Source organism: Oncorhynchus gorbuscha, linkage group LG04, assembly GCF_021184085.1.
Source record: "Oncorhynchus gorbuscha isolate QuinsamMale2020 ecotype Even-year linkage group LG04, OgorEven_v1.0, whole genome shotgun sequence".
NCBI classification, from domain to species: Eukaryota; Metazoa; Chordata; class Actinopteri; order Salmoniformes; family Salmonidae; genus Oncorhynchus; species Oncorhynchus gorbuscha.
Window position 1 is genome coordinate 5098024 of NC_060176.1, and position 13683 is coordinate 5111706.

At 44.4% G+C, this 13683-nt stretch overlaps 1 protein-coding gene across 2 annotated transcripts in view; it reads left to right on the top strand.

Moving 5' to 3' along the window:
• The first annotated feature begins 522 nt into the window (after positions 1 to 522).
• Positions 523 to 13683, top strand: part of LOC124033571 (dipeptidase 2-like) — a 25971-nt gene continuing 12810 nt past the window's right edge. The window contains exons 1-5 of one of the 2 annotated variants that reach the window (XM_046345625.1): positions 525 to 755; positions 8244 to 8389; positions 8784 to 8910; positions 9111 to 9240; positions 12048 to 12189. In XM_046345625.1, the coding sequence (XP_046201581.1) occupies positions 8247 to 8389; positions 8784 to 8910; positions 9111 to 9240; positions 12048 to 12189 (542 nt within the window). In that variant the 5' untranslated portion in view covers positions 525 to 755; positions 8244 to 8246. Of the gene's footprint in view, positions 756 to 8243; positions 8390 to 8783; positions 8911 to 9110; positions 9241 to 12047; positions 12190 to 13683 lie in introns of both variants that reach the window. The other variant, XM_046345626.1, reaches the window with a different exon arrangement.

Genomic DNA, 13683 nt, shown 5'->3' on the forward strand with positions numbered 1-13683 from the left:
AGCGCATTAATCAAATACCCTCAGTGTTCCAGCATACACACAGAGGTCTGGGATTTCTGAGATTAGGCTACGAGTACAATACTTAAAGGGGCAATCCTTAGTTGAAACAATAACAAAGTGGCCGCCCCCCTCTGTTCCGGTAAAAAGCTCAAGGATGGGCCTATATAAATGTAACCACTCTCAAATGCATAGACATAGCTGTGGATGCAATATATGGAAATTATAGTTTTAAGCATGTTTTGAGGCTATACAGTGTTTGTTTACATTTACAATGTTTACAAACATTGGAGAAAAGCAAGCTTATATTTTGGGTTCTGATGGGGTATGGCAGTTGAATTAAGCTCATGAAGCATAAATTCTATATTATTTAAAAAATCAATGGGTACATATAAATGTCCAAAAATGTCTGTGGCAACTGCAGATTGTACCTTTAAAGGGCTGGTTTCCTGGACACAGCTGGACTAAAAAACATGACCAATGGGGATTTCCATTTAAATAATTTTTTATTTCTAGGTTTAGGTTTAGGCTAATCTATCTCTGGGAAACTGGCCCATAGTGTTCTTAGTTAGATTGGACAGTAGATGGCAGTAATCCAATCTCTATGACCACACTGCGTAATGTACACGATCTATTCTATGCGTTACAGTACGATGTATTTCAGTTACTTACGTAGCCTACATCTGGGCGGAGGGAACTTGAAAGTTCGCATTATTGAATTGTGATGTTCGGATTTAGCTGATCGAACATCTTGCACTGTGAGTTTTGTTTTGCTAAAAATACTTTACTGTTTAAATAATTATGTTGCCTAGATTTACTTAATTATTTTGTTTTTTAAAGTAGAAGTTCCGTAATTTATAGGCCTATTTTCATAATATTTTTAGTTGCGTAATGTTTTTGTTCACTCGTTAAAACTGTTGACCCATTAACTGTAAAAGTTACTTTAAATGTTATGTTCAACTTTAAACGAACTACAATTTTTAACGATTAATTTAAGCCTTCATAAATCCTTTATAAAGCCAATAGGCCTATAGATGCTTATGAAACAATTGCGAAAGCGGGCAGAATAAATAATAACTAAGCCGTCATCCCGCCTATGTTGCAGTAAAAAACTGAGGGATACAGCTGGATAAATGTAACCACTCTCTCATTCTTAGACAGAGCTATGTATGCAAGGACTGACCATCCATGATATCAACATTGTACTTTAACAATAAGGCACGAGGGGTGTGCGGCTAAGGGCTGTTTTTAAGCACAAGGCAATGCAGAGTGCCATGGTGTATTGGCCATATACCACAAACCCGGAGGTGCCTTATTGCTATTATAAACTGGTTATAAACGTAATTAGAGCAGTAAAAATAAGTGTTTTGTCATACCCATATGACAAAAATAAGTGTTTTGTCATACCCGTGTCTGGTATACCACGGCTGTCAGCCAATCAGCATTCAGGGCTTGAACCACCCAGTTCATCATGTAGTTTTAATCATGTTTTGAGTGTTTGTTCACATTTACTTTATTTACAAACATTGGAGTACAACAGGCTTATATTTTGGATTCTGATGGGGTACGACAGTTGAACTAAACTCATGCGGCATTCAATAAATTATATTCTTCAAGAATCAATCTATCAATCTATATTGTAAAATCTATTGGTCGCTAAATCCGGAGAAAATACAGACCATGTAAAAATCCATAATGGGCTCCCGAGTGGCGCAGCAGTCGAAGGCACTGCCTCTCAGTGCTAGAGGCGTCACTACAGACCCTGGTTTGATTCCAGGCCGTATCACAACCGGTCGTGATTGGGAGTCCCATAGGGAGAGGCACACAATTGGCCAAGCGTCGTTCGGGTCTGGTCGGGGGAGGCCATCATTGTAAATAAGAATTTGTTCTTAACTGACTTGCCTAGTTGAATAAAGGTTACATAAAAAAAAAAATCTGTCTAGACCAAATAAAAAATGGTTGGCTGGTGTCTCCTCACCTTTCTGAGCAGTTGGCTGTGAATGCCCTCACCCGTCTGAGCGGTCGGCTGTGAATGCCCTCACCCGTCTGAGCGGTCGGCTGTGAATGCCCTCACCCGTCTGAGCGGTCGGCTGTGAATGCCCTCACCCGTCTGAGCCCTGTGAATGCCCTCACCCGTCTGAGCGGTCGGCTGTGAATGCCCTCACCCGTCTGAGCGGTCGGCTGTGAATGCCCTCACCCGTCTGAGCGGTCGGCTGTGAATGCCCTCACCCGTCTGAGCGGTCGGCTGTGAATGCCCTCACCCGTCTGAGCGGTCGGCTGTGAATGCCCTCACCCGTCTGAGCGGTCGGCTGTGAATGCAGTTAGAACCTGATGTTGAGGCCCATCACAGTACTCTTGACAGTCACCACCATACACACACACGCAGACACATCTGTTTCCATTTGAAGAGGTTTATATGGATTTGGTAATCTGATTGACGTGGAATCTTATTGTTGTGGTTCTATAAGACAAAGATTTGCACACATGTAAACAGTGTTAGTTAAGGATTAAAACTATACACTATACCTATATTTACATAAATAAATGGAAATGGCATTACACTTACAACATGTCTATAAAGGGCTATAAACACAGTATCAATATAAACATAAACTTAAACATTATCCTCTTGGAGAGAGAGAGAAACCAATTACTTGGCACAACATTCAGACATTCCTGTTGCCGTCGACAATACAAAGCTTTCCAAAACATGCGTCTTCTCCCTTCGGATGATGATAACATTCTGATCGAAGTGGGTGGGTACGGTGTTCAGAGTCCAGATGCACATTTCCAAGAGCTCTGATTGGTTGGGAATGGCAGGGCTATGATGGGTGAGGGATAACGAAGTTAGGCTGAGCAGCCAAACTAACAGGACTGAATGTAACGACGTTCGTCTGTTGTTAGAAGACAGTCAGACCGAAATGCAGCGTGTAGGTTACTCATGACTTTAATGAATGAAAACGGTACATGAAATAACTGATATAAGAAAACAACAAACGAAACGTGAAACTAATTACAGCCTATCTGGTGACTACAACACAGAGACAGGAACAAACACCCACAAAATACAACGCGAACTCAGGCTACCTAAATACGGTTCCCAATCCGAGACAACGAGAATCACCTGACTCCAATTGAGAATCGCCTCAGGCAGCCAAGCCTAACTAGACACACCCCTAATCATACACAATCCCAATTAATACAAACCCCAATACGAAACACAACATATAAACCCATGTCACACCCTGGCCTACCCAAACATATACTAAAAACACAAAATACAATGACCAAGGCGTGACACTGAAGGGAAGCTGAAGGGACTGTGCAGTGAAGTTAGGTAGAGAGGAGAGGAGCAGGATGGCCTTTTTACACATATCCTTAATTTGTAAAAAGAAAATGTATGTAGCCTCTGCTGATTGCCCCTTTAAGCTAATTTCATACTTCATAATTAGTGGCAAAGGATCACATTTGCCAAAGCCCTGGATTTATATATAGGCCGAGACCTTTCATATCACACGTTATACAGTATTACTTTGTTTATAAATTGTCAGGCGTATTAATGCTTATTAAGGCTTTATGAATGCCATATAAGCAGAATTGCGCCGGAGGAAATGGTCGCCATTTTACAGGCTCCGAACCAATTGCGCTATTGTGTGTGTTTTTTTGCGTTATTTGTAACTTATTTTTTACATAATGTCTCTGCTACTGTCTCTTATGACCCCCGAAAAGAGCTTCTGGATATCAGGACAGCGATTACTCACCTTGTACTGGACAAAGATTTTTTCTTTAAGGAGTCGGACGCCAGTGATTTACTTCAGACACTGGACAAGGCCCAAATCCCCATCATTTGCATGAAGAAGAGACAGAGATATCGGTGACATAAGTTGTGGTGCCTTGTAAGGATTCGACTGCAAGTGGGTAATCTGCCTCTACCATCAGTCCTATTAGCCAACGTGCAATCATAGGATAATAAAATGGATGAGCTCCGATCAAGACTAACCTACCAATGGGATGTTAAAAACTGTAATATCTTATGTTTCATCGAGTTGTGGCTGAATGATGACATGGATAACATACAGGTGGCTGGGTTTTCCGTGCATCGGCAAGATAGAACAGCTGCCTCTGGTAAGACAAGGTGTGACGGTCTGTGTCAATATGTCAATAACAGCTGGTACACAAAATCTAATATTAAGGAAGTCTTGAGGTTTTGCTCGCCTGAGGTAGAGTATCTCATGATAAGCTGTAGCTTCGTAGCTGTCTATTTACCACCACAAACTGAAACTGAAACTAAGACCACACTCAACGATTTGTATAAGGCCATAATAAAACAAGACAATTCTCATCCAGAGGCGGCGCTCCTAGTGGCTGGGGACTTTAATGCAGGGAAACTTAAATCTGGTTTACCTCATTTCTACCAGCATGTTACATGTGCAACCAGAGGAAAAAAAACTCTAGACCACCTTTACTCCACACACAAGCATGCGTACAATGCTCTCCCTCGCCCTCCATTTGGCAAATCTGACCATAACTCTATCCTCTAGATTCCTGCTAACAAGCAAAAACTAAAGCAGGAACTACCTGTGACTCGCTCAATAAGGAAGTTGTCAGATGACGTAGATGCTAAGCTACAGGACTGTTTTGCTAGGACAGAATGAAATATGTTCCGGGATTCTTCCGATGGCATTGAGGAGTACACAACATCAGTCACTGGATTCATCAATAAGTGCATTGATGATGTCGTCCTAACAGTGACCGTTTGTACATACCCCAACCAGAAGCCATGGATTACAGGCAACATCCTCACTGGGTTTCCGCTTTCAAGGAGTGGGACTTTAACCCGGACGCTTATGAGAAATCCCGCTATGCCCTCTGACAAACCATCAAACAGGCAATGCGTCAATACAGGACTAAGATTGAATTGTCCTACACCGTCTCCGTCACTAGTCGGATGTGGCAGGGCTTACAAACTATTACGGACTACAAAGGGAAGCACAGCTGCGAGCTTCCCAGTGACACAAGCCTACCAGATGAGCTAAATGACTTCTATGTTGCTTCGAGGCAAGCAACACTGAATCATGCATGAGAGCACCAGCTGTTCTGGATGACTGTGGGATCACGGTCTCAGGAGCCGATGTGAGTAAGACCTTTAAACAGGTCAACATTCACAAGGCTGCAGGGCCAGACAGATTACCCGGACGTGTACTCAGAGCATGCACTGACAAACTGGCAAGTGTCTTCACTGATATTTTCAACCTTTCCGTGACCAAGTCTGTAATACCATTATGTTTCAAGGAGACCACCATAGTCCCTGTGCCCAAGAACACAAAGGTAACCTTCCTAAATGACTACTGACCCGTAGCACTCACGTCTGTAGCCATGAAGTGCTTTGAAAGGCTGGTCATGGATCACATGAACACCACTATCCCAGAAACCCCGGACCCACTCCAATTTGCATACCACCCCAACAGATCCACAGATGACTCCATTTCTATTGCTATCCACACTGCCCTTTCCCACATGGACAAAAGGAACACCTACCTGAGAATGCTATTCATTGACTACAGCTCAGCATTCAACACCATAGTGCCATCAAAGCTCATCACTAAGCTATGGACCCTGGGACTAAACATCCTCCTCTGCAACTGGATCCTGGACTTCCTGAGGGTAGGTAACAACACATGCCACGCTGATCCTCAACACTGGGCCCCACAAGGGTGTGTGCTCAGTCCCCTCCTGTTCTCCCTGATCACGCATGACTGCATGGCCAAGCACAACTCCAACACCATCATTAAGATTGCCAACGACACAACAGTGGTGGTCACCAACAACGATGAGACATCCTATAGGGAGGAGGTCAGAGACCTGGGAGTGTGGTGCCAGGATAACAGCCTCTCCCTCAATGTGATCAAGACAAAGGAGATGGTTGTGGACTACAGGAAAAGGAGGGCTGAGCACACCCCCATTCTCATTGACGTTGCTGTAGTGGAGCAGGTTGAGAGATTCAAGTTCCTTGGTGTCTACATCATGGTCCGAACACACCAAGAAAGTCGTGAAGAGGGCACGACAATGCCTATTCCCCCTCAGGAGAATGAAAATATCCTCAAAAGATTCTACAGCTGCACCATCGAGAGCATCCTGACTGGTTACATCACTGCCTGATATGGCAACTGTTCTGCCTCCGACCGCAAGGCACTACAGAGGGTAGTGTGTACGGCCCAGACCATCACTGGGGCCAAGCTTCCTGCTATCCATGACCTCTATACCAGGTGGAGTCAGAGTAGGGCCCTAAAAATTGACAAAGACTCCAGCCACCCAAGTCATAGACTGTTCTCTCTGTACCACGGCAAGCAGTACAGGAGTACCAAGTCTAGGTCCAAAAGACTTCTTACAGCTTCCACCCCCAAGCCATAAGACTCCTGAACAGCTAATCAAATGGCTACCCGGACTATTTGCATTTTTACGCTGCTGCTACTCTCTGTTTGTTATCTATGCATAGTTACTTTACCTCTACATGTACAGTACCAGTCAAAAGTTTGGACACACCTACTCATTCCAGGGGTTTTCTTCATTTTTAATATTTTCTACTTCGCACAATAATAGTGCAGACATCAAAACTATGAAATAACACATATGGAATCATGTAGTAACCAAAAAAAGTGTTAAACAATTCAAAATATATTTTATTACATTTACATTTAAGTCATTTAGCAGACGCTCTTATCCAGAGCGACTTACAAATTGGTGCATTCACCTTATGACATCCAGTGGAACAGTCACTTTACAATAGTGCATCTAAATCTTAAAGGGGGGGGGGGGTGAGAGGGATTACTTATCCTATCCTAGGTATTCCTTAAAGAGGTGGGGTTTCAGGTGTCTCCGGAAGGTGGTGATTGACTCCGCTGTCCTGGCGTCGTGAGGGAGTTTGTTCCACCATTGGGGGGGCCAGAGCAGCGAACAGTTTTGACTGGGCTGAGCGGGAGCTGTACTTCCTCAGTGGTAGGGAGGCGAGCAGGCCAGAGGTGGATGAACGCAGTGCCCTTGTTTGGGTGTAGGGCCTGATCAGAGCCTGGAGGTATATTTGAGATTCTTCAAAGTTGCCACCCTTTGCCTTGATGACAGCTTTGCACACTCTTAGAATGTCTTTGTGAGACGCAGTGTAGGTGAACAGATTATCTTTACATATGTGGTGCCCCCCGTGAAGCATTAAGGAGGAGGTGTGATGGTGTGGGGGTGCTTTGCTGGTGACACTGTCAGTGATTTATTTAGAATTCAAGGCACACTTAACCAGCATGGCTACCACAGCATTCTGCAGCGATACACCATCCCATCTGGTTTGCACTTAGTGGGGCTATCATTTGTTTTTCAACAGGACAATGACCCAACACACCTCCAGGCTGTGTCAGGGCTATTTGACCAAGAAGAAAATGGGTGAAGTGCTGCATCAGATGACCTGGCCTCCACAATCACCCAATCTCAACCCAATTAAGATGGTTTGGGATGAGTTGGACCGCAGAGTGAAGGAAAAGCAACAAGTGCTAAGCATATGTGGGAACTCCTTCAAGACTGTTGGAAAAGCATTCCAGGTGAAGCTGATTGAGAGAATGCCAAGAGTGTGCAAAGCTGTCATAAAGGCAAGGGGTGGTTAGTTTGAAGAATCTGAAATCTAAAATAAATGTTGATTTGTTTAACACTTTGGTTACTACATGATTCCATATGTGTTATTTCATAGTTTTGATATCTTCACTGTTATTCTACAATGTAGAAAATAGTAAAAAATAAAGAAAGACCCTGGAATGAATAGGTGTGTCCAAAATTTTGACTGGTACTGTATATATTACCTCAATTACCTTGACTAACCTGTGCCCCCACACATTGACTCTGTACGGGAACCCCTTGTATATAGCCTCACTACTGTTATTTTATTGTTGCTCTTTAATTATTTGTTATTTTTCTATTTTCTAACAACAACAAAAATATTCTTAAACTGCATTTGTAAGTCGCTCTGGATAAGAGCGTCTGCTAAATGACTTAAATGTAAATGTAAATGTTGTTTTAGGGCTTGTAAGTAAGCATTTCACTGTAAGGTCTACTATACCTGTTGTATTCGGCACATGTGACTTATACAATTGGATTTGATTTGATTTGATAAAGAGTTTATACATTGTAGTTTGTTTAAAGTGGTACCAAAAGTTAAAAGTACTGGACTTTATTGAAGTTACCACGTCTTCAAATAATTTTATTTATAGAATATGATATCGTGGATACTCCATGGAGGTGATTTTCTAAACCTGGGGACGAAATTGATGCTGTGTTTTCTCTGTGGGATGACATCGGGAGATCCTACAACAGGAAGTGCATTTGGCTTGATGACAAAATATCCTTTGATTGATGGGTAAGTAAACAGAGGAAAGTTGTCTTAGTTATTCTGGTTTTCCTAAAATAGAGACAAGTTTATCCTACAGTATCCCTTATTATTGGTTGATGATATATTTGTCTGTGCAGAGATACATAGACATTTTTTGCCATACCATATGCAGCCTAAAATATGAATAGCTCATGGATTTTCAACAGTAAACATTTGGAACTTCACCACCAAGTATCCACAACAAGTGTGGTTCCAAATAGAAATAATTATCATCCCATACTGAGTAATTCAGTATGTAACTCGCCCACACACACGTGGTTCTGTATGGATCTGATTTGATATATAAAAATGTCTCCCTCCGGCTCCACCTTGAGTCCCTCGCCTCTATTACATCTGACTGCCTCATCCCTCTCCCTCCTAGACATAATGACCTAGCTTTGATGCTGAGGATTCTCCACGACAACAGACTGAGTCAGGTTGACCTGCACAACATCAGCAAAGTGGCCACGGACATCAACAGACTCACAACGGGACATGTCGGCGCACAGGTAGGTTAATATATGGTTAATAGTAACCTAAGTGTGTGTATGTGTGTGTGCGTGTGTATGCGTGTGCATGTTTGTGTGAGTGTGTATGTGTGTCCGTGCATGTGCACACTGAGTTGTACTAAAGCCATAATACCCTTCTAACTCAAGTGTTGCTCTCTGACCCCCTGCTTTGTCTCTGCCCCATCCCATGCTCTGATCAGGTGTTTGCAGCCTACGTGTTGTGTGGCGCCCAGGCGAAGGATGCTGTGAGGCTCACACTGGAACAGATAGACGTGATCAACCGTATGTGTACAGAGAACCCAGAACTGGAGCTAGTTACATCTGCTGAAGGTACAATATACCAGGGGTAGGCAAGTAGATTCAGCCGCGGGCCGATATTTTTTGGTGAGAATGGTCGTTGGCCCGTAACATAATTATAATAATTTGTACACTGCAAATGGACCACAAATAGGCCCAATAAGAGATAGCATTTGAAAATAACAATAGTTTCATACTTTGATTACATTGAGACATGATCATGTTTCTTTTTTTATTTGTGAGAATACTTGAGTTAGTTATTATATATTCTTTCTGAATTCCTGGTGATTTTAGTATTTGTTCCCCCTAAAAAAACTAAAAGTGTATGTGAATGTGTGTGGTTTCGTGTGCGAATGTCAGTGTAGTGTGTGTATGTGAGTGTATGCTGTATATAGTGTATACAGTATATAGTCTAGTGAGTGTGTATAGAGTCAGTGCAAGATAGGGTCAATACAGATAGTCCCGGGTAACCATTTAATAAACTATTTAGCAGCCTTATGGCTTGGGGGTAGAAGCTGTTCTGTAGCCTGTTGTCCTGAGAGCCGATGCTCCGGTACCGTTTGCAGGGCGGTGGCAGAGAAAACAGTCTATAGCTTGGGTGGCTAAAGTCTTTGGCAATTTCTGGGGCTTTCCTATGACACCGCCTGATATAGAGGTCCTGGATGGCAGGCAGCTCTGGCCAAGTGATGTACTGGGCCGTCCGCACCACCCTCTGTGACGCTTTGCCTTTGCCATACCAAGTGATGATGCAGCCAGTCAAGATGCTCTCAATGGTGCAGCTGTAGAACTTTTTGAGGATCCGAGGGCACATGCCAAATCTTTTCAGCCTCCTGTGTGTGTGTGGACCACGTTAAGTCCATAGTGATGTGGATGCCAAGGAACTTGAAGCTCCCGACCTGCTCCACTACAGCCCCAACGATGTGGATGGGGGCGTGCTCTCCCCCTTTTTCCTGTAGTCCACGATCAGTTCCTTACTGACATTGAGGGAGAGGCTGTTGTCTCTGATCTCCTCCCAGTAGGATTTCTCATTTCTAATTGCTAATCGGTAATCATTGCTAATCGGTAATCAGGCCTACCACCATCGCGTTGTCAGCAAACTAATTTGATGGTTTTGGAGTCGTGCGTGACCACACAGTCGTGGGTGAACAGGGAGTACAGGAGGGGACTAATCAAATCAAATCAAATCCAATTGTATTTGTCACATACACATGGTTAGCAGATGTTAATGCAAGTGTAGCGAAATGCTTGTGCTTCTAGTTCCGACAATGCAGTAATAACCAACGAGTAATCTAGCTAACAATTCCAAAACTACTACCTTATACACACAAGTGTAAAGGGATAAAGAATATGTACATAAAGATATATGAATGAGTGATGGTACAGAGCGGCATAGGCAAGATGCAGTAGATGGTATCGAGTACAGTATATACATATGAGATGAGTATGTAAACAAAGTGGCATAGTTCAAAGTGGCTAGTGATACATGTATTACATAAAGATGCAGTAGATGATATAGAGTACAGTATATACGTATACATATGAGATAAATAATGTAGGGTATGTAAACATTATATAAAGTAGCATTGTTTAATGTGGCTAGTGATATATTTTACATCAATTCCCATTATTAAAGTGGCTGGAGTTGAGTCAGTGTGTTGGCAGCAGCCACTCAATGTTAGTGGTGGCTGTTTAACAGTCTGATGGCCTTGAGATAGAAGCTGTTTTTCAGTCCCTCGGTCCCAGCTTTGATGCACCTGTACTGACCTCGCCTTCTGGATGATAGCGGGGTGAACAGGCAGTGGCTCGGGTGGTTGTTGTCCTTGATGATCTTTATGGCCTTCCTGTGACATCGGGTGGTGTAGGTGTCCTGGAGGGCAGGTAGTTTGCCCCCGGTGATGCGTTGTGCAGACCTCACTACCCTCTGGAGAGCCTTACGGTTGTGGGCGAAGCAGTTGCCGTACCAGGCGGTGATACAGTCCGACAGGATGCTCTCGATTGTGCATCTGTAGAAGTTTGTGAGTGCTTTTGATGACAAGCCGAATTTCTTCAGCCTCCTGAGGTTGAAGAGGCGCTGCTGCGCCCTTCTTCACGATGCTGTCTGTGTGGGTGGACCAATTCAGTTTGTCTGTGATGTGTACGCCGAGGAACTTAAAACTTACTACCCTCTAATCACACAACCCTGAGGGGCCCCTGTATTGAGGGTCAGCATGGCGGAGGTGTTGTTGCCTACCCTCACCATCTTTGGGGCGGCCTGTCAGGAAGTCCAGGATCCAGTTGCAGAGGGAGGTGTTCAGTCCCAGGATCCCGAGCTTTGTGATGAGCTTGGAGGGGACTATGGTGTTGAACGCTGAGCTGTAGTCTATGAACAGTATTCTCTCGTAGTTATTTCCCCTCTTGTCCAGGTGGCAGAGAGCAGTGTGAAGTTGAATTGAGATTGCATCATCTGTTGGAGTGGGTCCCGGATGTCTGGGATGATGGTGTTGATGTGTGTCATGACCAGCCTTTCAATGCACTTCATAAATGCAGATGCGAGTGGTACTGGACGATAGTCATTTAGGCAGGTTACCTTGGAGTTCTTAGGAACAGGAACAATGGTGGGCAGCTTCAAACATGTTGGGCTTACAGACTGGGCAAGGAGACACTTGCCAGCTAGTCTTCTGGCCCGTAATTTACACTCTCTGAAGTAATTTGATGGGTTTTCCAAATGGATCTTTCCACCAGTATATGGAAATGCGTGGACGTGTAAGTGGGTTGATGCCTAGTAAAAACATATTTCTGCCCAATTTACAGCAGTATGATGATGATGATGTGTGTGTGTGTATCGTGTGTGTATTCAACAGGACTAAATGACACTAAAAGGATAGCATGTCTGATCAGCATTGAGGGAGGTCATTCTATAGACAGCAGCCTGCCAACCCTGCGTATGTTTTACCAGCTGGGGGTTCGCTCCATGGCCCTCACACACACCTGCAATACACCATGGTGAGTACATGCACACACACACGCACACACACACACACACACACACACACACACACACACACACACACACACACACACACACACACACACACACACACACACACACACACACACACACACACACACACACACACACACACACACACACACACACACACACACACACACACACACACACACACACACACACACACACACACACTTATGACCTCGCAGTCATCAAACGAGCAAAAGGACAATATAGGAATAAGGTGGAATCATATTAAACAGGCTCCAACACCCGCCGCATGTGGCAGGGGCTACAGTCCATTACGGATTACAAAGGAAGACCAACCATGATCTGCCAAACGATGCCTTTCTACCAGACAAACTCAATGCATTATATGCGCGCTTTGTCAGCAACAACATCGAGCCAGGGGTGAGGGTCGTCACCGACCCAGAGGACTGGGTGATCTCGCTCTCCTAGGCCGACTTGAGAAGAGTCTTTAATCAGGTCACCTCCGGCAAGGTCATGCGCCTCGATGGTATTCCAGGACGAGTTCTCAGAGCATGCACAGAACAGCTGGCAGGCATATTCACAGTAATTTCCAACCTCTCCTTGTCCCAGTCTTTAATTCCCACGTTTTGAGATGACCACAATCCTCCCTGTTCCTAAGAACTCTAAGGCTTCATGCTACAATGATTACCGCCTTGTAGCATTCACTTCTGTAATCATGAAGTGCTTTGAGAGACTGTTTATGGCACACATTATCTCTACCATCCCAGCCACCCTAGACCCAATCCGATTTGCATACAGCCCAAACAAATCCATAGATGATGCAATCTCTATTGCTCTCTACACTGCCCTCACCTACCTAGATAAGAGGAATACCTATGTGAGAATGCTGTTCATTGACTACAGCTCAGTGTTCAATCTCACCAATCTTACCACCAAGCATAAGCCTCTGGGTCTGAAAACCTCCTTCTGCAACCGGATCCTGGTCTTCCTGACGGGCCGACCCCAGTTGGTGAGGGTAGACAACATCACCTCCACCACGCTGACCCTCAACACAGGGGCCCCACAGGGGTGTGTGCTTAGTCCCCTCCTTTGCTTCCTGTTCACCCACAACTGTGTGACCACGCACGACTCCAACACAACGGTGGTAGGCCTTCACCCCGGCGGTGATGAGTCAGCCTACAGGGAGGAGGTTAGTGACCTGGCACTGTGGTGCCAGAGCAACAACCTCTCCCTCAACGCCAGCAAGACCAAGGAGCTGATCGAGGACTGCAGGAAATGGGGGTGAGCACACCGCCATCCACATCAACGTTGCGGCAATGGAGCAGGTAGACAGCTTGAAGTTCTTTAGTGTCCAAATCACTAAAGTCTTAAAATGGTCCAAACACACACGCACAGTCGTGAAGACGGCGTGACAGTGCCTTTTCCCCCTCAGGAGGTTTAAACAGTTTGGCATGGGCCGTCAAATCCTGAAAGATTCTACAGCTCTACCATTGAGA